General features: G+C 45.1%; 2 protein-coding genes across 2 annotated transcripts in view; one reads left to right on the top strand and one right to left on the bottom strand.

The window, feature by feature from the left end:
* LOC135209134 (uncharacterized) overlaps window positions 1–25,739 on the bottom strand; it is a 594,318-nt gene that overhangs the window by 119,034 nt on the left and 449,545 nt on the right. The gene's annotated exons all lie outside the window — the stretch shown is intronic.
* The window catches only part of LOC135209127 (charged multivesicular body protein 4b-like), a 41,970-nt gene that overhangs the window by 15,638 nt on the left and 593 nt on the right, over window positions 1–25,739 (top strand). Inside the window, 3 exon segments of the mRNA XM_064241770.1 lie at window positions 15,663–15,747; window positions 15,749–15,778; window positions 16,799–16,989. Coding sequence (XP_064097840.1) covers window positions 15,663–15,747; window positions 15,749–15,778; window positions 16,799–16,984 — 301 coding nt within the window. The 3' untranslated portion in view covers window positions 16,985–16,989.

Raw genomic sequence — 25,739 nt, 5'->3', positions numbered from 1 at the left:
ATTTCTCATAGACAAATATCGCGAATGTGTGAATTTTCCGCGAATAATGTGGGGAAATGTTCCCAAGAGAAATCCGCGAATGTGTGAGTCCGCGAATCTGGAGAACGTGAATACGGGGGGTCCACTACCACCATTCATAATCTCTCTCTTCCATGATACTTTCCACCCCCTCCTAACATTTTGATTCAGTGTACTGTGAAGTTTTCCTCCTGTTACACCTTTCAAACCTTTTTACTCTCAATTTCCTTTTCAGCACTGAGTGATCTCATAGGTCCCAATAATTGGCCTTGGTCCTAAATTCTGTATTTCATGTTAGCGTTATGGAAGAGGTTTAGAGGGGCCATGGTAGCTTTTACTATTTTTTTTTCCTAACCAGTTTTCACTTAAAAATGTGTTAGGTGTCTTGTTTGTTGCTGGCAGTTGATTTGACAGCGTTTAGTCTCGGTTTCACCCTTCATTTAATAATCAATACGTGTTAGCTTATTGTGAGTCTAGAAGTGTGCTTGTTGTTCGTTCAAGTAACAAGAACAATGACAAAACAATTATAATATAATAATAATAATTGGTGATTAGAACGATGACAAAACAATTATAACATAATAATAATTGATGATTAAGTCTGACCTCACACACCTACTAACACTACTATTTCCCTTTTGTCTTGGTTGTCAGTACAATTTTTGTCAGTTTCCCTTTTACAACTTGTAATTGAATCAACCTTTTTTGTACATGCAACTTCCCCGGCAGATATATACTTAGCTTATGTCTCTGACGTCCGACAGAAATTCGAATTTCGCGGCACACGCTGCAGGTAGGTCAGGTGATCTACCCCCCTGCCGCTGGGTGGCAGGAATAGGAACCGTTCCCGTTCTAGAACCAGATTTTCTCTGTCGCGGTAGTGTCAACATATGTTGTTGCTACCTCCTGACTTGATTTTCGTTTTTCATCGCCATCGATCTTCTGGGCTGTCTTTTGCAGGGAAGTACTGGGTCTTTGGTTCGGCATACGCTTTTATTAACTTTTTAATGAATTTGGCTTCGAAAATTTCGAAGAATATATGACGTGTAACTACCGAAATTTTCGGTAGACACTCACATAGTTTGCAAGAAAGGGAAATATTAATATTTATTCATTAATATGTGTAATAAGTGTTAGAATTGATTGAGGAAATATACTGACTTCCTACTTTAGGGAGTCAGTAAAGCATGTAACTAGATACGTTTCTTTTAAAAGTTTTTTAGAAACTCGTACTAACGAGCAATTAGAGTATTAACAGTACTAGTAGTGTTGCATCCTCATCACCTTCTTACTTCGCAGAAACTTCAAATTCATAATTGCAATTTGAAGACAAGGATTGTGGCTCAAAATGCGAGCTATTGAAAGGTAAGAAGTGATTACTAGTGTTCCCCATTGCAGTGGAGGGTGCGTCTGATCGGCTCTGTCTCGCTCCCAGGCCTAGACCTCTTTCAAGCTCCCAAGCCCAGGGGAGAAGGAATGTCGAAAAGCCGTAAGGGGTTCAGAGAATCCCCCACCGGTCAGGCGTCCCCTCGGCAGGTTCTGTAGAGCGTCCCAGACTGCCAAGGATAGCCATTGAAAAGGCATCCTTAAAAAAGTGCGTCTCTTCATCTTACATCCGAAAAGACGAAGAATGTATATGTTCTGATGATCTAGCGCGTTCTCTGAAAACTAAGAGAACACTGAGCAAGAGCCAGCCAGGAACTTAGGAAGCCGCGTTCCAGCAAGCTAGCGTGAGCCACGTTCCAACAGCCAGCAGCGAGCCGCGTTCCAGAAAACAGACTAGCGCGAGCCGCGTTCCTACAACCAAACGCGAGCCGCGTTCTAGCAACTGAGCGCGAGCCGCGTTCTAGAAAATTTTTTCTTGGCGCAAGGCGCCTTCAAAGAGACGAAGCGCCAGCCTGGCGCAAATTTCAACAGAAAAACAGACGGCTAGAGCAAGGAGCCTTATAGTACAGTGGCAATCAGAACGATCCTTCCATTGAACGTTTCCGGGCAAGAGGCTCTTTCGAAAAGGGGTCTAGTAGGCGCTCGGAAACTATCAGGGCGCACGGGACCTTCCACACAAGCGAAACGTTCCAGGAGCGAGTCTCCTTTCTAGCGTGCGGAACATTCCAGGCGCGCGGAACTATCCAGGCGCTAGGCGCAAGGAGCCAGGCGCCAGAATATTCCAAATCTTCTTAAGAGAGAGAGGTCAGTCGCGAGGCTCCTCTTTGAGTAATGCGGACACACTCCTTCATTCATGCTCTTCCCTCGTTATGATGCAGGCAAGCGCTTTGGGAGTTTTTCTTATAAGAATCTCATCGACGTTTGGGTATGATGGCGGATTGGAAATATCTACTTCCTTCCGTAAACCCTACAGACGAACAGGAATTCTGTCTCTTCCGCGATTATGGAGGAAATCACGAAGATTTAAAGAGTTCCGGATTAAACTCCTTCCTTAAGGAGAATATATATTAACTTCCTTCCTTAAGGAGATATATATACTCTTTCTATCATTCTATTAACGAAAAGAACGAAGACAGTAAAAATTTTTCCTTTATCTGCCTCGGCATGGGAAAGAAGGTAGTAGAGTATCTGCTGCATGAGAATACGATACGGCAAATCACACATACCGTAGTTACTTCTTTGTAGAGCAACTCAATTATCAGTATCCTTCCAGGAATTTCCTAGAAGGACTACGCTTAAAGGGATTGTTAAGACAAACACCTACTTAGCTTCTAGATTTATCGAAGTCTTGTTTCGCTTAAATATGCATTAATAAGAACTTCCTGAAGTTCGATAATAATTTAAAGATTCCTTTATTTATGTGGAGTAGCTGGCAACTCTGGAAGAGTAAGGCCAGACGGTAACGGAGACTGCTATCGCGCCTTAGAGACCAACGCAGTAAACATGTAGGTGTCGGTCATGAGTGGTTGGTTACATGTCTCTCTCCTGCGGGATGGAATAACTAAACCGTGTCTCTCCCCTACAATCGCGGTTTTAGCCTCGGATTGAGGGGATAGTTTTAAGCAAACATAAATAAAATATTGTCTGCCTTTTGCTAAGAAGCTTCAATAAGAAAGATATTACAACCTTTCAATGCTGTTACGTAGGTAAACATATTAAAGGATTCTAACGCAGCGGAACTCTATATTATATGATGCTCTCATGCTTACGAAAGCATGGCTTATTAGAGTACATGCTTATGTGAGAAGATGAATGTAGTAGAAGAGAATTCACTTTAAGACTACGGTATGGTCAAGTCTTATGCGCATACCGAGGTTAACTACAGAATTCCTAGTATCCTTACAAAGGTTTCCTAGATTAATGCTGTTTACCACAATGTGACAGTATTATAAAGGAGTTCTAATACGGCAGAGCACGAAATAATATAATTCTCTCATCCTTTCGAGAAACGCACACAACCTTTTAGAATCGGATATTGCTCAAGAGAAGAGGGGTGAGTCGGATGGGAAACATTCTCTTAGTGGCAGAAGTTGTTCCTTGAATGGACTATACTACGTATTATAAAAAGTTTTTTCCTACTAAGAACGGAATTAACACGTGAAGGATGTCGGGTACCATAAGGGCACAGATGTTCTGGCACATTACCTTAAAAGAACTAGAAGGAAGCGCCAGCCTGGCGCAAAGCGTCAGAAAGCCCGCCAGCCTGGCGCCAAATTGCGCCAGAAGCCGCCAGCCTGGCGCAAGACGACCAGAAAGTACCATCCAAAGAATTTTTCTTTCACGTTTTCCGCGGAGTTATTAAACCTCTTCATTACGAAAGTTTGTTTGGAGGTAGGTGGGTGGTACCACCATTGAAGTATACTATACCGCACCGGGTGCATAAAGGTGGTACGCATAGTACACAAAACTCCTCTTTTCAGATAGGGACTTCCAATCATTCTGTAATTTCGTTTTGAAGAGTTTGGAGCAAAATAAACAGTTATGACACGATGCCAGACGTATGGATGAAACCCCCAAAAAATAGTATTCCAACCCAATTACTGCTTATAGTAGTGCGTAGGTGGACAGATGAAAGGCGGTTCTCAACCCCCCAAAAAAATCACAAAACCAGACAAGCGTAAACATGTAATAACTTCTACCAAGTAAAAAACAGTTGTATCATCATTTACTGTATTTATTATTTATTCACTATTACATTTTACAATAAAAGATATGAACACCAGATAAATGAAGGTAGAAATAAAGCCTTATAGTAACTTTATATATAAAAAACCAAACCAGAGAAAAAGCAAAAAAGCGATTTTTTCTGAGACAAGAAGAAAACTTGAAAAAAATTAGTTCAGATACCCCTAATGCCCTAAAGTTGTTTCTGTGATGAAACTAATCTTAGAAAACGTAGAAAATGACATCGCCCAATTTTGAAAGATATACTATAAAATTTGCGATTTCCATATTTATTGGCGGGGGGGGGGGCTTTCGCTTAGTTTTTGCTCTCTTTTTTTGTTATTACGTGCTTATTTACTGTTCTATTTTGATAATACTTTATGTGCATGTTCCAGGTGCAATATACCAACATTCTGTAAGACCCCGAAATTTCTATTCAAGACCGTAGTTTTCTCATCGACCCACCAGTGTCCCTTGTACAAGGGACACTGAGTTTCACATTTTTTTTCATAAATCATTTATTTTCCCTGTAGGATGATAAAACTAACAGAGAATATGCGTTATTATAGTGCTAATAATACCTGATAATTTCATTAGCTGTCTTGATTAGTGTATTTTTGGCAAATATTTTTACGATCGGGCACCCCTCCAAACTCGAGTCACTACCGAGAGATTCAGTTCGGCAGGCGAACACAATGTTTACATTCTGCTCACCCACCCGGTAAAGAAGGGGTTAACCTAAGAGTCCAGTAGTGGTTGGTTTGGTTTGGTGTTTCTTCTCACCTCGGTGTCGCGGGTTCGATTCTCGGCCATTCCATTGACGGAGTGAGAGATGTGGATTTCTGTCGATAGAAGTTCACTCTCGACGTGGCGTTCGGAAGTCACGTAAAAAAAAACACCATACAAACAAACAAACAAACCAGTAGCCTCTCGGAGGCTCGGTAACGGCAAGATTCGTTCCTGATTTCGTTACCATTAATCGGAAAGGGGTCGCTTACAAGGAATGATGAAATGATTTTTTTAATCACTTAGGCCAATTCCACGACTCTCTCATATCGCAAAGAGCATCGAGAATCTCTTTTTCGCCCCTGTTCGCGTTAACAAAAGAGAACCTATTTGGGAACAGAACAGACGGAAACGTAATGATCCTTAAAGGTTCGATGCAAGATTTTGCATGTCCGTGAGAACCTTCTCGATCGAAGATAATAACTGTTAACGTATGTCTAACATTTATTGAAAAGAGTTTTGAGAACCTGCGGAAAGTCTTCATAGATCTCTTCGCAAGGTAGAAGACGAACAGGCTTCCTATAGACTGCTTCCTTTCCTCGAAACCAAGAGAGGTAGCAATCATACGACATCTTTAATTTAAAGAAGGGGAATAAACTTTAGTCTTTTTTCCCCTTAGTTATGAAATTCTTAACAGATATTAAGATAAATGGGCGTCAAAGGGAAGGAGAGAGGATGAATGCCTCATTTTGGCCTTAGAGAGGTTGGATTCACAGAAGTCACGTTCTTATCACAGCCATGTTTCGTAAGGCTTTTCCAAGGGTATCTGGATATTCTATCAGAATCTATTATAAATAGACACCTGAAAAACCTCTCCACTCTGAGTCTTCCACGTGCAGACTGACCAGAAGTGGACATGAATGAGAGGATTTTTCAAGGTAAATGACAATAGTCATGGCTAAGACATAGAATTGCTGCAGATCGTGCTAGATGGAATGAGGAAACTGTCCTCTTCCGATACCTCTGTGAACCACATAGCGAGGTTTTTTCTTCACTTTCAGAGGGAACGAATCACCTATGTATATATCTGCTATCAAAGAACGCAGTAAAAGGCTATACTCTGTCTCTACAAGGGGAATTAGAGATAACAGAGGATTAAGTCTTCGGGATCTATACGATACCGCAATACGACAAGAGTAGGATATCATGTACTTCGAATGGAATTTTTTTTTGTGGCCACAGATTCCGTGTTCCGACAAAATGGAACTGCTCCTCATCAAACTTCTTTGAGGAAGTTTATGAAGGAATTCTTTGTTTCTCTTAGCCCTAAACGACCAAGAAGACAAGTGAATTTTTTGTGCATTGGAATCTCGCATCAGATTCAATGGAGACTCGGCAATGGGTTCTTGCCAGCATAGTATGTCTGGCAAAAGAAACTAAATCCCTCTATCCTGACGCAACGCTTTCAGATAGAAGTTTAGTTGCCCAGGCAGGGTACTTACATTTTCATCTACAGAAGAAGAGTGGTTTAAAACGTTTGCTACAGAGTCTTCAGGGTGCGATGAGGCTCAAAATGCTTCCCAGAAGGTATTTCAGAAAGAATACAATAAGAGCTAGAAATCAGGGTTCTTCCGCCCAATTTCAGCTCAGAGTCTCCTTCGACTTCCAGACTCCTTCCCTTCCTTATCTGGCAAGGATAGGGAAGATTCTGGCAACGAGGAACCTCATCAACATGTAAGAAGAGATCTCGTTAGCAAAAGAAGTGTTCACGAAGGATCCTCCTCGGAGGAAGACTCTTCTCTCTCGTATTGTTAGATATCCTATCGTCTACTGGGTGTAGCTGACTAAAATCACCTCCCCTTGCCAGGGGCCAAAAGCTCAAAGGGGAAGAATTTCTTCCACCTTCTCCAGTCTCCTGATAAACTATGTGGTTGTTCAGGACTCTCGGACAATGTAGCGCCAGCCAAGCGCCAAAATGCCAATACAGGCGAAAAACGCCAGAGGCGGACAGTTCCAAGGAACTCTGTCATGGCCGGATACTGAGAAGGAGCGGGCCTCCAACCTGGCGCAAATGCGCCAGAGGCGAACAAATCGGACAGATATAAGAGTGTCCGATGTGGCATCGCCAGACAGCCTAGAGACTCTTCCAAGCTCGAAGCTCCAGCAAGTGTGGAGGAGCCAAGCCAGGCGCGAGGCGCCAGCCAGGCTCTAGGAGCCAGCCAGGCTCTAGAGCCAGCCAGGCTCTAGGAGCCAGCCAGGCTCTAGAAGCCAGCCAGGCGCCATCCAGGTGCCAGGCTCCTTCAAGGCTAGGCTCCAGTCAGGATTGAGGATCCATCCAGGCGCAAGGCTCCTTCCAGTAAAGAGAAACCTAAAGCTCTGTCATGTAAGAGGGCTAGTCCCCATTGATATGATACAGGTAAGGCTCTGCCATGTAATGGGTCAGCCCCATTGGCACGATCCGAGAAGGCTCTGTCGTGTAAGCGGGCTAGCCCCCATTGACATGATCCAGAAGGGTTTGTCAGTCATAGGTCCCTACCTCGCTGAAACTCTTGAGGCATGCAGACTCATAGACAGTAATCATGAAGTCTTCTGCCAAGCTCCAGGCGCAAGGCGCCAGCCAGGACGCAAGGCTCCAGCAGGCGCGAGGCGCTAGCCAGGAGGGAGCGAGCCAATCAGGCGCCAGCCAGGCTCTAGGCGCATTCAGGGCGCAAGGCTCCAGCCAGGCGCGAGGCGCTAGCCAGGCTCCAGGCTTCACCCAAGAAGAGATCTATATCAAAGAATGCCCTGGCCTTCTTTGAGACAATGTGATCTCCTAAGCACTTGACAAGTGCATTGATGATTCCTTCAAACAGCTGAGAATTAAAAGCCGCATGAAGTGCGAGCTTTTCTGTATTCTTGTTCTTTCCTTAACAATATGTCATAAGGACATATTAGCTGTCACATACGGGAGATGCAACTCTGTGTTGACTTCCCATATCCGAAGGATGTCAAGATAACCTACGAGAGATCCTTCTCTCTTGGTTGAGACGTGTCTGCGGATACATTGCTGGGATAGGGAGCCGATACTGATCCTTAACTAGTGAGTTAAATTTTAGTTAACGTCGTGTTTTCATACATTCAACTTACCTGTCAGATATATACATAGCTATCGACTCCGTCGTCCCCGACAGAAATTCGAATTTCGCGGCACACGCTACAGGTAGGTCAGGTGATCTACCTGCCTGCCGCTGGGAGGCAGGACTAGGAACTATTCCCGTTTTCTAATCAGATTCTCTCTGTCGCTCGGGAAGGTAAACATATGTTTGCTTTCCTCCTGATTTGATTTTCGTTTGTTTCATCGCCATCGATCTTCTGGGCCGACTTTTACAGGGAAGTACTGGATCGCTGGTTTGGCATACGTTTTTAATAACTTTTTAATAACTTTTAATTCAATGTGTTCCCCTTATTATTATCGTCTTAACGAATATGGAGAAGAAACATTCAACGGCGTAGGTTAAATGAAAATGCAAGATAATCTCGTCTGGCTATCGGAACCTCAGAAGAGACGGAGAAAGGTTGCGGTAGAGGCATTGCCCCATATCCGGGTTCGTCCCCCCGTACAGTTGGACGGGGGGGGGGGGGGGGGCTCTACTACCCATGGGGGTTTGAAATAGTTATTTCAATAAATTCCTCATCGGTACATGTATAATGAAAATATATCTATTCTGAGAAGATCGAATTAAGATATTAAAGGATATTTGTGATCGAATGAATTATATGGATCTCGTTAGTGATTACACACATATATATAATTTTCAAGCTTCTAGCTCCTTGGGCATGAAGCTCCCGGTAACGAGGCTCAATGCGCCTAAAGCGTCTGAAACAGGCGCAAAGCGTCTGAAACGAGGCGCAAAGCGTCTGAAACGAGGCGCGAGCGAAACTGAAGCACGATGAACCAGGATCTTTCATCGGAAATGGAAGTCCTTCTCATTCAGAAGAAAGGGAGGGCTATGTCGAAAATGGAAGTATTGTCGAATTCTAAGCAAGAACAAAGATACAAGAGATCGGAACCTTCCGCACACAAAACCTTCCGCACAAGCGGAACCTTCCAGAAGGCGGAAGATTCCAGATTCAAATAACCTTCCAGACGTACAGAACTTTCCAGGCGAGGATCGCCTTTCAGATGTTTCCTCGGAACTTTCCAACAAGAAAACGTTTCCAAGGGCGATAACGTCCTTCTAGGATCCAGGAGTATTCTGATCACGATTACTCCTCCCAGGCGCCCAGGAGTATCGGAACGCGATACTCCTGCCAAGCACCATAGTAATTCCGACGAGCACGATACTCCTCCCAGGCGCCAGGAGTATTCGGAACGTGATACTCCTACCAGGCGCCAGGAGTATTCTAGGCAAGATACTCCTGCTTAGCGCCAGACACTTTCTCCTACAAGAAGAGCCTGGACAAACCGCCGAGAGTACTCCAGACGAAGGGTGAAAGACATTCAAGGCTTTTCCTGATAGGGACGGGAGTTGTCGCGCAGGCGGCCGTTGCCCTTGTCAGGATCGTCTTATTGCAATAAAGGCTAGAGCAAGTTCGGTTTTTTTCCAGGCAGGGACTCAAGATGTAGCACAGGCTGCCGTAGCCCTTGTCAGGTTAGAGTCGATACTGCGAATAGACCCTTCACCTTTCGAAAGGAAGCGCTCTCCTTCGGTTGACTCAATCTTGCCCCAAATTGAGGAATGGAAGATAGAGCAGAATTGTGAGAATTAGTTCAGTATTAGTAAGAGGATATTAAAATCATCCTCCTTCCAAAATAGATTGCAACCAACCAGTTTACAGAAGAGGGGCAATCGTTTGGAAGTTTGAACAAGATTCGTACGAGCTCTCATTCATTGATTAGAGGCTCTTCCAGATAAGAAAGGCGTAAAAAAAAATACGGACTTATCTCCAGATAATAAAAGCTGGAGAGATTCTCTTCGATCCTCGGTTGTCATTTGCAATATCTTTCGACTAATACTCATTCGGGGATTATGACGAAATGAACGAAGAGAGTAAGATTTCTATCTTTCTCTGCATGTCAGAAAGGAAAGAGTGTCGTAGAAGGCTTGCTGTATATGACTACTGAATGACAAGTCATAATACGCATACCAGAGTTGCCTGTCTGGTTCGCTACGGAATTGTCTATATCCTTAAAGGATTTTACTAGTGAAGACTTCGCTTAAAAGGTTTATTACGACAATACCTATTCAGCCTCGGTATTTAACAAAGGTTGTTTGCCTAAAAATTTGCATTATTGAGAGTTTTCTTAGACTCGAGAATAATTTTATTATATCCATTCATTGAAAGGAGTAACTGGCAACTCAGAATGAAGGCAGCCAGGCAGTGAACGACACGGCTGTAATTGTGAGCCAATCTAGTACCATCCGGTTCTCGGTCGTGAATGGTTGGTTACATCTTTCTCTCCTAAAGGATCGAATGCTTCACCGTATATTCCCATAAAATCAGGGACTAACCACGAATTGAGGAATTTTTTAGGCAAACATGAATAACATCGTATTCGTTTTGCTAAGGATATCTCTCTGCCTCGGCGAGGAAAGAATGTAGTAGAAAATTCACCTTAAGATAACGATACGCTTAAGCCTTATGCACACACCGTGGTTAATTACAGCGCTCCTACTATCCTTACAAGAGTTTCCTAGATGAATGCTGTTACCACAATGTGATAGGATTATAAAGAATTTTAATTAGGCAGAGCACGATTTAACATTCATTGGAAGAGTTTGTCAGACCCTGCGGAAAATATCCACAGATATCTTCGCAAGGCAGAAGATGAACGACCTTCTTATAGATTGCTTCCTTTCCTCGAAACAAGAGAGGTAGCAAGATACGCCATCTTTAAATTTTAAGAGGGGAATAAACTTTAGTTTTTTTTTCCCCTAGTTGTATATATTCTTAACACATATTAAAATAAATGGGCATCTAAGGAAGAAGATGAATGCATCATTTTGGCAATAAAAGGTTGGATTCACAGAAGTCACGTTCTTCTTTCAGCATGTGTCGGAAGGTTTTTCTAAGAGATTTGATCGGAATCTATTATAAATATTGGACCTGAAAACCTATTCACTCTGAGTCTGTCTGCGTGCAGATGACCAGAAGTAAATATGAATGAGAGGATTTTTCAAGGGAAGCTTGATAATTCCTTTAAATATGTGAAAGACATAGAGTTGCTGCAGATCGTGCTAGATAGAAAGGGGAAACTGTCCTCTTCGATACCTCTGTGAACTACATAAGGATTTCTTCCCTTTCAGAGGAAGAATCACCTTGGTAATTTATGCTATCAATGAAACACAGTGAAAAGATATATTCTGTCTAGACAAAGAATATTAGAGATAGTAGAGATTAAGATCTTCGGGGATCTTATACAATACCTCTATACGATAAGATTAAGAGATCTTTATACTTAGAATGGGATCCTAATTTGGGCCTCAGATTCCGTGGTCCGACAAGATGGAACTGCTCCTAATCAAATGTTTCTCTTGGTCCTAAACGATCAAGAGGACAAGTGAAATTTTGGGCTTTAGAATCTGGAATCAAATTCTATGACGACTCGCAATGGGTTCTGGCCAGCATAGTAGGTTTGGCAAGAGAACTAAGAGCCATTTTATTCTGGATCAACGCTGTTAGATAGAGGTTTCGTTGTCCGGGTATGTAATGTAGTGACATTGTCATCTACAGAAGAAGAAAAGGTTTAAACGTTTACTGACAGAGTCTTTGGAATGCGAGAAGGGCTCAAACTACTTCCCAAAAGGTTCAGAGAGATACATTCAAGAGCTAGAAATCAACCAATTTCAGCTCAGAATCTCTTTAAAGTCCAAGCTCCTTCCCTTCCTTCGGGCAAGGATAGGGTGAAGGCTTCTGCAACGAGAAAAACTCATCAACATGTAGGAGGAGAAATCGTTAGCAACGGAAGTATGCAATAATGATCCTCCTCGGAGGAAGACTTGTCTCTTGGAATTTTGAGATTTCCTATTGTCTACTGATGGATGCGGACTAAATTGTGATGAATGTGCAGGAGCAATTAGCGTCTTTGGTAGGAGTACTTTCTTAAGATCATACCCGTAAAAGGATGATAGACTTTCTGATGAAGAGATCCAAATACCGATCTCCTGTTGGGCGCGACGAACCCTACAGGGGAGTTGTCGCACAAAGCGGCCATCTCTGGGGGGAGCGATGCGTTAGGCAGGCGAGACGTGGGAAAGGAAGTAACTCCTGCCAAGCGTCTCGGCGCCAACTAGGAGCCAGGCGCCAAGTAGGCGCAAAGAGCCTGACTTTACTGTAGATCGTTCTAGGCCAAGATCTTCATCCAAGCAACAAGAGCCAACTGGAGAAGAGAGAACTCCTGATAGGAGTATAGCGCCCGCTAAGCGCAAATATACTTGCCATTCGAAAGGCCATTCCATGAGCGATACTCCGACCAAGTCACAGGAGTATTCGGAACTAGATGCGCCTTCCATAGGGTAGGAGTATTCGGGAAGAGATACTCCTGCCAGGCGCCTTGAGTACTCTGACCTCGATACTCCTCCCAGGAGCCAGGAGTATTCTAGACTTTTTACTCCTACCAGGCGCCAGGAGTATTCGAAGCGCGATGTGCCTACCAAGCGCCAGGAGTATTCTGAGCTTAATACTCCTAACAGACGCCAGGAGTATTCGGAACGCGATACTCCGTCAAGCAACAAAGAGTATTCCGCACCAGGAGGTTTATTCGACCAGGAGTTTAATTCCGTTGAACACGATACTCCTCCCAGGCGCCAGGAGTTATCGGAACGTGATACTCCTACCAGGCGAAACCAGGAGTATTCCGATCACGATGTTCCTCCACTAGGAAAGCGATACTTCTGCCAGGCGCCAGGAGTATTCCGAGCACGATACTCCTCCCAGGCGCCAGGAGTATTCGGAGAGCGATACTCCTGCCAGGCGCCAGAGTATTCAGAGGACGAGGAGTATTCCGATCGCGATACTCCTCCCAGGCGCCAGGAGTATTCGAAGCGCGATACTCCTGCCAGGTGCCAGGAGTATTCGAAGCGCGATACTCCTGCCAGGCGCCAGGAGTATTCGAAGCGCGATACTCCTGCCAGGCGCCAGGAGTATGCTGAGCTTAATACTCCTAACAGGCGCCAGGAGTATTTGGAGCAAGATGCGCCTTCCAGACGGCAGGAGTATGCGAATAGTTTTACGACTGTCAGGCGCCAGGAGTATTCTAAAAACAGGATACCTCCCCTCGCGCCAGCCAGGCGCAAGCCAGGCGTTAGGCTCATCCAGATGAGATCCAGTTCAAAAGAAAGTAAAGTCCCCTAGTCCTTTCTTTGAAACAATGGTGATCTCTAAAGCATTTCATAAGTGACTTGTGATACCTTCAAACAGCTGAGAATTTAAAAAAGCTCTAAAGTGCGAGCTTTTGCAAATTCTTGTTCTTTTCGTAACAATATGTCCAGGAAGACATATTAGCTTTAACATATAGGAGATGCAATTATGGTTGATTTCTCATTACACGAAGGACTTCAAGTTAACCTACGAGAGATTTCTTCTCTCTTGGTTTATACGTATCAGCGGATACGTTGGCTGGGATAAGGAGCCGACACTGATCCTTTAATAAGGAGTTTGCAATTTATTTTAACTCAATGATTTTTTTATTGGAGTTTTGAAGGAGTTTGGGGGATAACTCTCTTTCAATTTAGCGCGAACCCTATGTTAGGAACAGGTGATCGGGATCGGTGTTGCGCTCCTTAAATAAGTGCGTGTTGTCATATAAGCGGATGTGCTCCCGTTGACAAACGCCCGTTTGGTAGGATTTCCCTGTCGAGTAAGTGGAAGAGACCCCATCGACAGATCCACAAGAACTCTTGGCCACAGATCACTATCTCGCTAAGGCTCTTGAGATGAAGCAGACTCCTATGCAATAGCTAGGAAGTCAATCCTTCGTCTAGAAAACACAGAGGAACTAAGGTCTATAAATACCTACAACATATGTTGTTTACCTGTCTAGTCAGTAACTAGCTGTCTCTTGCCCTCCACCAAAGGGTGTCAATCAGCTATGTATATATCTGACAGGTAAGTTGAATGTATGAAAATGATATTGTTATAATACAATAAAGTTTCATACATACTTACCTGGCAAGATATATACAATAATGACCACCCCACCCAGCCTCCCCGCAGGAGACAGGTGGAAGAGATAATCTGATTTAAAAAGAAAAAGGGAAAACTAGTTCCTAGTCCTGCTCCCAGCGGCAAGGCCAGGTAGATCACCTGACCTACCTGTAGCGTGTGCCGCGAAATTCGCAATTTCTGTCCGGGGACGGACGGAGTCGATAGCTATGTATATATCTGCCAGGTAAGTATGTATGAAACTTTATTGTATTATAACAATATCATTTTTTCTTTGGGTTGTTTGAAAGGAGTTTGGGGATAACTCTTTTCAACTTAAGCACTAACCCTCGTGTTAGGATCAGGTGATCGGGATCGGTGTTGTGCTCCTTAATTATGCCACTAGACATAGGCATATTGTCATGTAAGAGGCTCTGTCGAGTAAATGGATAAGACCCCATCGACAGACCCACAAGAACTCTAGCCATAGGGTCACATCCTCGCTGAGGGCTCTTGAGGCGAAGCAGATTCCTAGGCATTAGCCATGGAATCTTCCGCCTGAACAAGTAGGAACCAGGTTTTATTTATTTATTACCTACAACGTATGTTGTTTACCTGTCTATTCAGTAAATAGTTGTCTCTTACCCACCACCAAGGGTGTCAATCAGCTAAGTATATATCTGCCGGGGAAGTTGCATGTACAAAAATGATATTGTTAGAATACAATAAAGTTTTGTACATACTTACCGGCAGATATACGATGAATGGCCCACCCAGCCTCCCCTCAGGAGACAGGTGGAAGAGAAAATCTGGTTCTAGAACGGGAACGGTTCCTATTCCTGCCACCCAGCGGCAGGGGGGTAGATCACCTGACCTAACTGCAGCGTGTGCCGCGAAATTCGAATTTCTGTCGGACGTCAGAGACATAAGCTAAGTATATATCTGCCGGGTAAGTATGTACAAAACTTTATTGTATTCTAACAATATCATGTTTTAGAACAGAAAGAAATCTGTATCCATTTGTATACCTTAAAGTTATTCCATACCTAGCAACCCTGCAGTCTATCTTTATCCAAAACTGTTGCTTTCTCAAAATTCAAATGCTATGTAGCCATGAATACGTACTTATTCAGACATCTACTACGTCGATGACCTAAGTTGTTGTGATGCCATGGTAAATTTTTGCATCAATCAATCAATCAATCAGTCAGACATCTACCAATGTTCTCACATGTCATTGTTATTTTCATTCTCAATCACAAAAAATCTTACACCTCACAAATTTCTGCCATGAAAGACTGTTCCATTTATATCTTTGCACCCATGAAGACACAACTGTTCTTTCATTCTTCCACTTGAACTTGCATTTTCCCTTACCTTCTCTTACTTCCCAATGAGCACCATATTCTTTGGAAGCTTGAATTTCAAGTCAGTGGCCCCTGTGGGCTTGTTCCATATGAATAGGATAATTCATCATCTGAATAATATTATTACCAGGGAGTATTTTGACTCTTTTATAAAAAGAGAATTTCAGTGTATCAGCAAAACTACAAATTAAAGGAAGCATTTGAATGATTTAAACAAGCAATACAGTTTCAAAGAGTTTTGTTGCAGTCCAAGTTGCAACAGTATTTTTACTTGAGAAACGATTTGCATAACGTCAACATTTGATTTCTTTTTTTCAGGGATGTTGATAAAGTTCATGACATGATGGATGACATTGCTGAACAGCAAGATCTGGCAAAAGAAATCTCTGAGGCTATTTCCAATCCCGGTTGCGTTTGGTGATGATGTGGATGAGGTATGGTTATGTTCAAAATGCGTTAGTTATAATAATAAGTTTCCTAAAGGTTAAGATGCAATGCTTTGTATAGGGGATTAAATAGTTTTTTGTTTTTCTTTGTGGTTTTTAGTGATTATGTAGAAATGAGTGCACTTTCTTTCTCATTATGTATTCCAACAGAGATTGGAAGTTTTGAAAGCTAAGTAAACAAGTTCGTATCTTATATAAGATAGGTACAGTATATCTTACTCCAATGTTTGCCTTACAACTAACCCTTTGGGATTCTGATGTCTGATGATAAAAATATGTTATCAGTAGTATACTGTTAAGTGAACTTTCAGCTCATTATTTTGATGGTTTATTTATTTTTTTTTCTTAAACATAGCATGATTAAGTCTATCCTTTTGACTTTGGATATATACATCTAAACCAGCATGGTACCATGGTAATCACATCACATACATGGAACATTCAACATACACATTGGTAAGCCCATGTGTAATTTTTGCCACAGACCAGTCATGTCCCAATGCAGGAATCCAAAAGGGTTGAGAACAATCCTTTGATACAGCTATTTACTACCACTGTGACAAGAGCTCGGTCAAACCAATTTAACCTCAAACCAAGCAAATCAATCTGTCATAAGAAGCATGTTTGTAGTGGAATGGTCTCATTCTTCTATACACAATACAAGTTGAAATATCATTTTCATGTTGATTTCCTTTTCTTTGCAATTCTATGTTGTTATGAATCAAATGCTACTTCATGTTCTTGTTACTAAACAAGCAAATTTATGAAAAATGTTTGTAAAAGTCATAATTGATTATTTTTGGTTTATATTTTGTGGAAGTGTACAGTTTTGTTATTTTTAATATTCACAGTAGGTAAGAAAGATTCATTCCCCAGGATAAAGCTTTTACTTCTGTGCCAGCAGTAGTTAAAGCTATATAATGGAGTTATATTTAAAAAATAAATTAAAAAAAGAAAAAATAAATTGAAATTTAGTATTTATATTTTCTTCATTTTTGTTTTTTTCAGGATGATCTTTTGGCTGAGCTAGAGGAGCTCGAACAGGAGGCTCTAGACGAGAAGCTCCTGGAGACGGGTGGTGCCGTGACAGACGAACTCCCAGATGTACCTACAGCCGTGCCAAGTCAGCCTGCCAAGCAGAAGAAACAGGAGGAGGATGATGATATGGCCGAGCTTGCTGCTTGGGCATCTTAAAACTGGTACAGCATTTTGATATTGTTCCGATACGTAATACAAACCCTCGGTCCTTTAACAATAGGAAGGTAACTAGCGGCAGCTGGGACGGTCGTAAGCTTCGAACAAGGGGAGAACGGTAGTTAACTGCTTGTCCGATCGTGCGCGCGCCCGCGCGCGAGAGGTGAAGAATCACTTTTGCTTTCGGCCGCGGGTGTGCAAGGACGTGTTCGTCATCGCTCTCGCCCGCTTCATCGTAGTATGCTTTGTTTATATTGTGTTTTCTACTAATGGTTTTTTGGTTTGACTTGAAAAATGAAAACTGTAAGTACACTGTTTTTCATTTTCATTACTTATTATGAATCAACATGGAGCTATCGCCGTAGAGACGGCGATTTCCGCTCTTTTCATGAATTGAACCCTTGAATTATGTCTCGGTGCCGAGGGCGGGCGACACTCGCGCCGAGTCATGTATTTTGGGCGAAAGTGTGTAATTGAAAGATGTAAGTACTCTTTTTCATTATATTTTTGCCCTGTGCGTTCGTTGCCGAGAGCTTGATTGCGCTCGCAAGAGCCTCTTATTTTGTATGAATAGAATGCAATGAAAGTGGATTCGCAATGCAGTTTTCTTTTCATTTTCATTTATTAATTGCATCAAATTAATTTTGGATCAATTTCCGCTCTTACCCGGGAATTAATCCTTACGATTTATTGCTGTGAAAGTGAAAATAGCAAGTGCAGTATTGTTCATTTCGTATATATTTATGATAGCATCATATTATTATGGATCAAGTTTCCGCTCTTACCGGGGAATTGATTTTTCCCTCTAAGGTTCTATGAAGTGAATCGCAAGTGCAGTATTCTGTTTTCATTTTTCATATTACTTTTCACTGCTGTGCGGGGGTAGGGGAGAAGCGAAGGTCTGCCAGGAAGTCGTCGGAAAGCTCTCCCGCGACTCCCTTGGTATCCGATTCTTCGTCTTCTTTCCTGCCCCCCCGCTCAGCTTCCTCGTATTTTGTTTTTGGGGTCTTCCTTCCGTTCGGGGTGGGGCATGGTCTCCCCCCCGTGCGTGAGGGAACCCCTCTACTAATCTGTCTGTGCTACCGCAGGTGCTACAGCCGTGGGAGACGACCTTGGACAGGTATGGACCAATGCGGCTGCAGGGCGTGCCTAGCATCCACGATCTGCTGCAGAGTCTAGCGAGGTCTGGGGCGGTGACCTTGGAGTGGTCTCCCACTACAACCTTCACGGCCGCTTATGCTGGCTTCCCCCCGCCCCCGCTGGTCTACACTCCCCATGCTGTGTCGGTGACGCCGTTCTGCCGCTTCTAGGGCCCGGTCGCCGCCGTACCGAGGAGGGGTATGCCAAGCCGCCGCCTGTGTTCTTCGTGTTGCCTGCCCCAGACTTTCGCTGTCCATGCAGCTCGCCCCTGGAACCGGCCGCCAGTACCACGCTGGCTGCCGATGATTCTACGAGGCGATGGCTGGGCCTGCCGTACCTGTCGCTGATGTGGTTCCCGCTACTGGCTTGGCTGTCCCTTCTGTGTTTACCGCTGCGCCGCTGTTCCTGCCGCTCTGAGCTGGTTGCTGTTCCTGTCGCTCCTGGTTCCTGCGCCTGTCCATGCTGGTCCTGCCCATGGTGTGTCTTCCCCAGTCCCAGGTCCTTCCGGACAGGTGCAGTCGGCCTGTGTTGCTTCGGCAATAGGCCCGACTCCGGCTGGATGGAGGCCTGACGACTGTCCTGCGTGAGCTGACGAAGAAGAGGAAGGTGTCATCTTCGTCTTCGTCTGTTGCTGCCTCTTCCCCCTTCGACTTCTAAGGACCATAAGCCGAAGAAGAAGAAGGCTGCCTCCCCCCCCTAAGAAGTCTCCTTCGGGAACTTCTAAGGGCCCGTACCCACCCCGGTGGGACGGGGGGTCCTTCTGCTGGTCCTCCTGCTCCTTCGGGAGCGGGGCCCGTCTCCCCTTCCGTAAGGAAGAGATAGACGGGGACCAGAGGAGTATCGGTTAGCTCTGGTACTTCCTCGCCTGGTGCGTAGCGGCGATGCCGCTACGCCAGGTTCCGGCTCGGTCTCTCGTTCGCGGAGATCCCGAGTGTACGCTCTCCCTCGGGAGACCGTGCAGCCAAAGTTTCGGCGCCAGAGTTCGCTCGGCGCCAAGACCACGGCACGGAGCAGAAGGCTGGTGAGAACCGCTCAGGTGACTCTCGCCAGGCCAGCGGCCGCTCTCGCAGCGGACCAGCTGGTAACCGGGTTTTGTGATTCCCCCTAAGAAGACTCCTTCGGGAACTTCGAAGGGCTCGTCACATTCCGGTGTGACGGGGGGGTTCTTCTGCTGGTCCTCCTGTTCTTCTCGGGAACGGGGCCCGTCTCCCCTTCTGAGAAGAAGAAGAAGACGGGGACCAAGGGTGTGCTGGCTACCGCTGGTACACCCTCGCCTGGTCTTGGCAGCTCTGCTGCTAAGCCAGGTACCGGCTCGGTTTCTCGTCCGCGAGAAGTTCCGAGTGTACGATCTCCTTCGGGTGACCGTGCAGCCAAAGTTAAGACGCCTGAGTTCGCTCAGCGTCATGACCGAGGCACGGAGCAGAAGACTGTCGAGAGCCGCTCAGGTGACTCTCGCCAGGCCAGCGGCCGCTCTCACAGCGACCAGCCGGTACCTCGGGTGGACGTGACGGTCTCTGACCGGCCACGGGTTGAGGCTGGGAAGAGGTCCCCCAGGTCCCCTCGACCGACGGTACCAGCCTCGGGCTGGTACCAGCGGTTTGACCGTGCCGCGAGGACGCTCACAGGTCTCACCGCGAAAGCGAGCGCTGCAGGTCACCTGACCGCCGCTCCCACAGGGACCGGGCGGATACGGTGGCCAGCAGCAGCTCGTCTGACGCACGGGACCGTGGTCGACGTGCTCAGTCGAGCCGCTCGCCACAGGGTGAGCGGCACGGCCAGGCCTGCAGATCGATCCCCACCGCGGGTTGGTGATCGGCTGCAGCCCCCCACGTACGCTGGTCCTGCCAGCGAGCGGGGGGGGGAGCGTCAGGTCTGTCTCTCCACTACCTTCAACTTCCTCGGGCTACACCGGGAAGAGCGGGGTAGTAGGAGTGATCGTGAGAGGTGCGCCGCTCACGATCCCGTCACGACGCCGCACGTGCCACGTATGGTCTTAGGACCAACCAGGACGTACGCGCAAGTGATTGGAGGCGACCGTCAGGGGGAGAGGGGTAGCGTCAGTTCTGTCTCTCCGATACCTTCAACTTCCTCGGCATACGCCAGGAAGAGCGAGGTATATAGGAGTGATCGTGAGAGATGCGCCGCTCACGATCCCGTCACGACGCCGCACGTGCCAGGTTGGTCTTAGGACCAACCAGGACGTACGCGCAAGTGATTGGAGGCAACCGTCAGGGATCTGTTGCTGGTCCTTCTGAAGGAGGAGGGTCCTGGGAGCTGCTCTTGTTGGAGGGGACTAGACGGTCCTACTCCTCAAGACGCTGTAACTTCCGAGATTCAGAGTAACTTTACCCAGGTTATTGCACTGATTCGTCAGCACAACGGGACGGGGGGAAGGATCGCCGCTCCACCAAAGCAGCAGCCCATGTCTCTGCTCGAGTCGTTTTGGGGCCGAGAGGGAACCCAAACCGACGGTGGGGTATCGTGCCGCGATCGGAGCTTTGCCCTATTCTGTCTTGAACGAGTCCTCTCGTCTCCAGACAAGAAGGCTCTCTCAGTTCTGGCCGGTCGATCAAGCTACTTCCACCTCCTCTACTGCGGGACAGCGGGTTTGTTTCTACGTGTCTTCGGACACCGTATTTAATACTCCTCGGTCCTCCTGAGAGGTTTCGACCTCGACGAGGACTGGAATGAGTCGGTGGGAGGACGGTATCGGCTCTCTCCTGTCAGGTGTCGATCAGCCCCACCCAGACGACGTTCACAGTGGCGGCAGACCCTTACCTACAGTGAGAGTTCGTAACCCTCCTCGGGGGAAAACGTTTTCTCCTGAATACGTTTTCCCAGACTCTGAGAGGCCATCGCCGCAAGGCGATGGCTGCTCCTACTCTTCTCCAACTGCTAGTTCCACTGGAAGGCGAGCGAGTATCAATTCCTCCCCCATTCCCTCTCTCCTTACGGCTACGAGGGAAAGGGGAAGGATCCTACAGAGATTTCTCTGTAGCATCCCACGTGGGGACTGCGCTACCAGGGGGGACCTTCGGGTCCTACCTGACGTAAGCCCCGGTCGTTGAGGAGGGATCCTGCCCCATTCTCGATTTCTACGGGAATCGAGAGGACCACCAGCCGATATCGTTTGACGAATTCGGTGGGGGTTTCGCAGACTGCTTAGAATTCTACGGAATTTCTAGCGCATTCAGAGTGTTAGAGTTTCTTACGATCTCCAAACACTTAGGCGAGACCACGGTCCAAAGTGAGCGAGACGAGAATCCCCGATAGTTACACGATAATCGGGAACCTCGCCTATGCTCGAATTCCTGGAATTTCTAGCATTAGGAAGAAGACTGCTGCTGAAAGAAGACTATCTCACAGTAGGCGACCAACCTGGAATAGAGAAGAACGGACGGGAATATCCAGTTTGGCTGGAACTATCGTCTTAGTATTCTGTTCACCATTGAAGCTTTTTCCTTCGAGAAGACTTCTCCTTCACTTCCTCTTTAATAGAGAACGAAGGTGGTCGATCTCCAATCCTTATTTTGTTTTCTTGAAGGAAAGAATTTAGATGGAGATCGTTGTTCAGAATCCTACAAATATACTACGTATATTAACCTCGCGACATGATTCTGCTAAGCAGTTGAATGGTCCCGAGGGGTAGGCGCATATCCTGGTTATTCTACGGATTGCGACTTAGACGAAAAGTATTCTAATTGAACTGCAACCCGGGTTGCCTTGCAACCTCCCAGGAGTTTCCAGTTTCAATTTTATATACTTATGGTGTTGTCACAACAACACCATTTAAGCTTTTATATTTACCGAAATTCGTTTCGCTTAAATATAATTGCTCGAGCATATCTTTTTATGCTCGGTGGTTCTAGCCGAACGCATTCCTTCGTGGAAAGGATTACTTGGCAACTCAGGATGACGTGTCAGCGACAGCTACTGCGTATTGAATTGCCCGAGGCATTTCAGTATCAGCTGCCGCTTTGAGATAGACGGTTGTTTATGTCTTTCTCACCTGCTTTGATTGAATAACAACCGTATCTCTGCCCAACAATCACGGACTTAAGTCTCTGATTAACGGGGATTCTCGCATACATGAATGACCATCTACTGCTGAGAAACGCTAGTATTCATCGTCTTCGGTATTGCGAGAATTTTAAACAGAGATATCTATTCGACTCTCATCTTTCTGTTACCGCACGGTAACAGAATTCTGTAATAGTCTCTTGCTGCATCGTATCCCGATAATGCGAATGATTTTTGCGGAATCTGAGTTTGTCCTCAAAATATCTTGTATTCGGAGGTGTACAATTGTTCATTGTTCACCCCGGATTAGCAGATGTATTGAAAGGACATCGCCTACTCCCACACCTGCCAGCTCTACTTCCAAACGTTCAGCCCATGAGAAGCAGTTCTTCAAGCGGCTCTCCCCTGTGTTTCATTACTGAAGAACGCCCCGCTTTCATTGCACAACGGACAGCAATGAAATGGCGGTTAGCGTTTTCAGTCATTTGTAAGCACAGGTTTAGAATCTTGAGATTCCTTCTCTCGATTCAGCTGGAAGACGTAGGTTGCATTCATTGCCTACCTTCGTCTTCAACGTCACATAGTGTTGTTTCTCCTTAAGCTGAGATTCAACGTCTATGAGATTTTCTTGCCATCAGGGACCTCGGTCTTTTGAAGGCAATTGACTTTCGCCTTTTGAGCTTATGCATTAAGAGAATCATCGCCGCGCCGTCCGGCATCGGTGACTAACAAATATTTTATTTGTTTTGTCTCTCAGCATAACTCTTTAAAGGGCGAAGGTCACGTGACTTACCCGGATGCTTGGACAACTTGCCTCTACTGATTCCGAACCAGTCAGTCGGCAGCTGTCAGAGCGCCCGAGTCAGTTACGAACTATGCTATGGACTTAGTTCGGTTGTTCCAGAGCAATCATTACTTCGTCTTAATAGCTTGTCAGTATGAGTACTGTACATAACCAAAGTCGAGAAGAGGGATAGGTCATACGACTATTCCCTTCTTTTCGTCTTAGGTAACTGCATTGACTTCTCTTGAGAAGTCAAGCACAAAGGATGGGGATTTGTGACGCTCGATTTCGTACCGATCTTCGTAGCGAAGACTCAGAACCCTTCGGTAACTGACGATTGGTTCGAGTCCTTCACAATACCCTCCCTAATGGACGTCACCGCCTCCGATACGAAGGCTATGCTGCTGTGTCCTGTGAAGGTGCGCGGAGCTGTCTGAAGAAACTGGACACCAGGATGAGTGTGGACGCCTCTTCATCATTCTCTCGCGTTCCGCAAGAACTTCTCCGTGGCGCAGGTAATGAAGGCAGGCGCCTGGTCCAACCGGACCGCATGCACCTCCTTCTACCTTCAGGATATGGCCCACAGTTCCTTGGATCTTTTTCCTTGGGTAACCGTGGTGGTTGCTCAACACGTTGTGTAGTTAACCCAGACCCTCGCAAGGCTGAACAGCATCGAGTCCTGGTGTGACCGTAAGAATGGATGAGGAATGAGAGTGTGACTGGCTCCTCTTCCCATCTTTTTCTTCCCTCTACCTTTGGGTAGAGGGACACGGTCGTCACCCTGCTGGGTAAGGACGAGATGCAGGTGAGCTACTCAATAGAGCACCATCCTATCCCTTTCCAGTAGGGATAGGAGTAAATATCCACATTCCTCCAACAAGGGGGAGGAAGTGGATGCCAAATTGAGACAAACCCATCATTTTATGATTGTCTCTTGCAAACAGGAACAAGTTCTTGCTTGCTGGTACGAAGAGATACGCTTGCCTCTCTCTTAGTACTTGGCCCAGAGGTCTGACCATTGATCCTGCGGTGCACACCCCGATCAATCGGACAGAGGTTTGGATCCCTCCCTTGCTCTTACGACCAGGGAGGCACTCCAGGGTTGGACGAACACCAGTCTGTTCACCAAAAAGACTCAGATTCCTCCCACCAAGAAGTGAGTCTTCCTATTGTTAAAGGACCGAGGGTTTGTATTACGTATCGGAACAAATGACAATTTGTCGAAAATTGCATTTTTCCTAACTATACAAACCTGAGGTCCTTTACATATAGTCCCACCTCATGCCACCCCTCACTCTGCAACTTTTTGCATGGGCCTAAAGCAAAAGTGATTCTTCACCTCTCGGGCGCGCGGGCGCGCGCACGATCGGAGGACAAGCAGTTAACTACCGTTCTCCCCTGTTCGAGCTTACGACCGTCCCAGCTGCCGCTAGTTACCTTCCTATTGTTAAAGGACCTCAGGTTTGTATAGTTAGGAAAAATGCAATTTTCGACAAATTGTCATTTTTGTTTAAGTCACCTCTGATGATGCATGGCCATGGCTGGCATCTTTCAGTATATCTTTCATTCTGATGTGAAAGCTAAGTTTTAAATTTGGAAATCTGTATCAGTTTCAATTAAACTTTCCATAAAGCAACCTTGGTTAATTCCAGAACCACTATATCAGTTTCAATTAAACTTGTCATAAAGCAGCCTTCATTATTTTGAGAATCAAAGTATCAGTTTCAATTAAACTTGCCATAAAGCATCCTTGGTTAATTCCAGAACCACTGAATCAGTTTGCGTTAAACTTATGGTCCATTCCCTGTAGTTTGTGGGCATATCAAGCAGTGCCAGGCCTTCTTTTCCTCTTCTGCTTCTTCTTCATAAACTTAATTTTTCTCTAACAGTTTCAGTTGATCAGTTCGTTGCAATTGTCAAATTTTGGTTGTAAATAAGTAACTTTTCCTGCTTGCGTTTCTCATATTAAGGTTGCAAGAGTTTACATTAATTATGGGCAATTATTGAATGTCATAAAACTAGGTTGTTGCTTCCATTATGCACCTTGAATTGAGGGAGTGGCTGTGAGTTTACTGTGATATGTTTTCCAGTTTGTATGATGTCGGTTTGAGCCATGCAGTTGCAATGTGTCATAGGTAGAAATGTTTGAAGAACAGCAAAGGCAGTAATTTGTACATAAAATGCATTGAAGGATTTGACTTGCATATTTTTAGATCCAAATATTTAATTGAAAATTGTGCCAGATATGGAATTAATCGTTGTTTGCCAAAACATCTTCATAAATGATTTGACATCCTTTTCCTTCGTACATCTTTTTCTGTGATGATGATAAGTATGAAATGACTCTCTTCTGTCCTGTTATCTTTCAGCACGAACTCTTATAAGGTTTAGGGCTTCATACATTCCCTTGTTCCATGATTTTCCAGCTTTCCCACTGGCCTTTATCCTGCTACTTCCCTATCTAGCTGTTTTCCTGACGACAGTTCATAATTCCCTCTCATCATATGCTGAAATGAAACCAAATCAGTAGTATGTGGTATCTTGGTCTGTTTTAAAGCCCTATGATACTCATATGTCCATTAATTCCTCAATTGTAATGCCATCTTCTCACTTACTGCAGCCATGAATACGAATATTTTGTGGCCTTGTCTTTTTAAAATCTACTTAATATTCCTCGTCAGTAACCACATTTCCTGCTGCACAGTGCAGGGCCTTTGCATTCATGATGAGGTTTTGCTCTCTACAAATGAAATACCAGTAATCTAGTTATCTCTGCATTTCAACTTTTGGAAGTAATTTGGAAAATTGGAG

The sequence above is a fragment of the Macrobrachium nipponense genome, chromosome 37 (assembly GCF_015104395.2).
Source record: "Macrobrachium nipponense isolate FS-2020 chromosome 37, ASM1510439v2, whole genome shotgun sequence".
Taxonomy (NCBI): domain Eukaryota; kingdom Metazoa; phylum Arthropoda; class Malacostraca; order Decapoda; family Palaemonidae; genus Macrobrachium; species Macrobrachium nipponense.
This window is presented reverse-complemented; position numbering and strand designations above follow the sequence as displayed.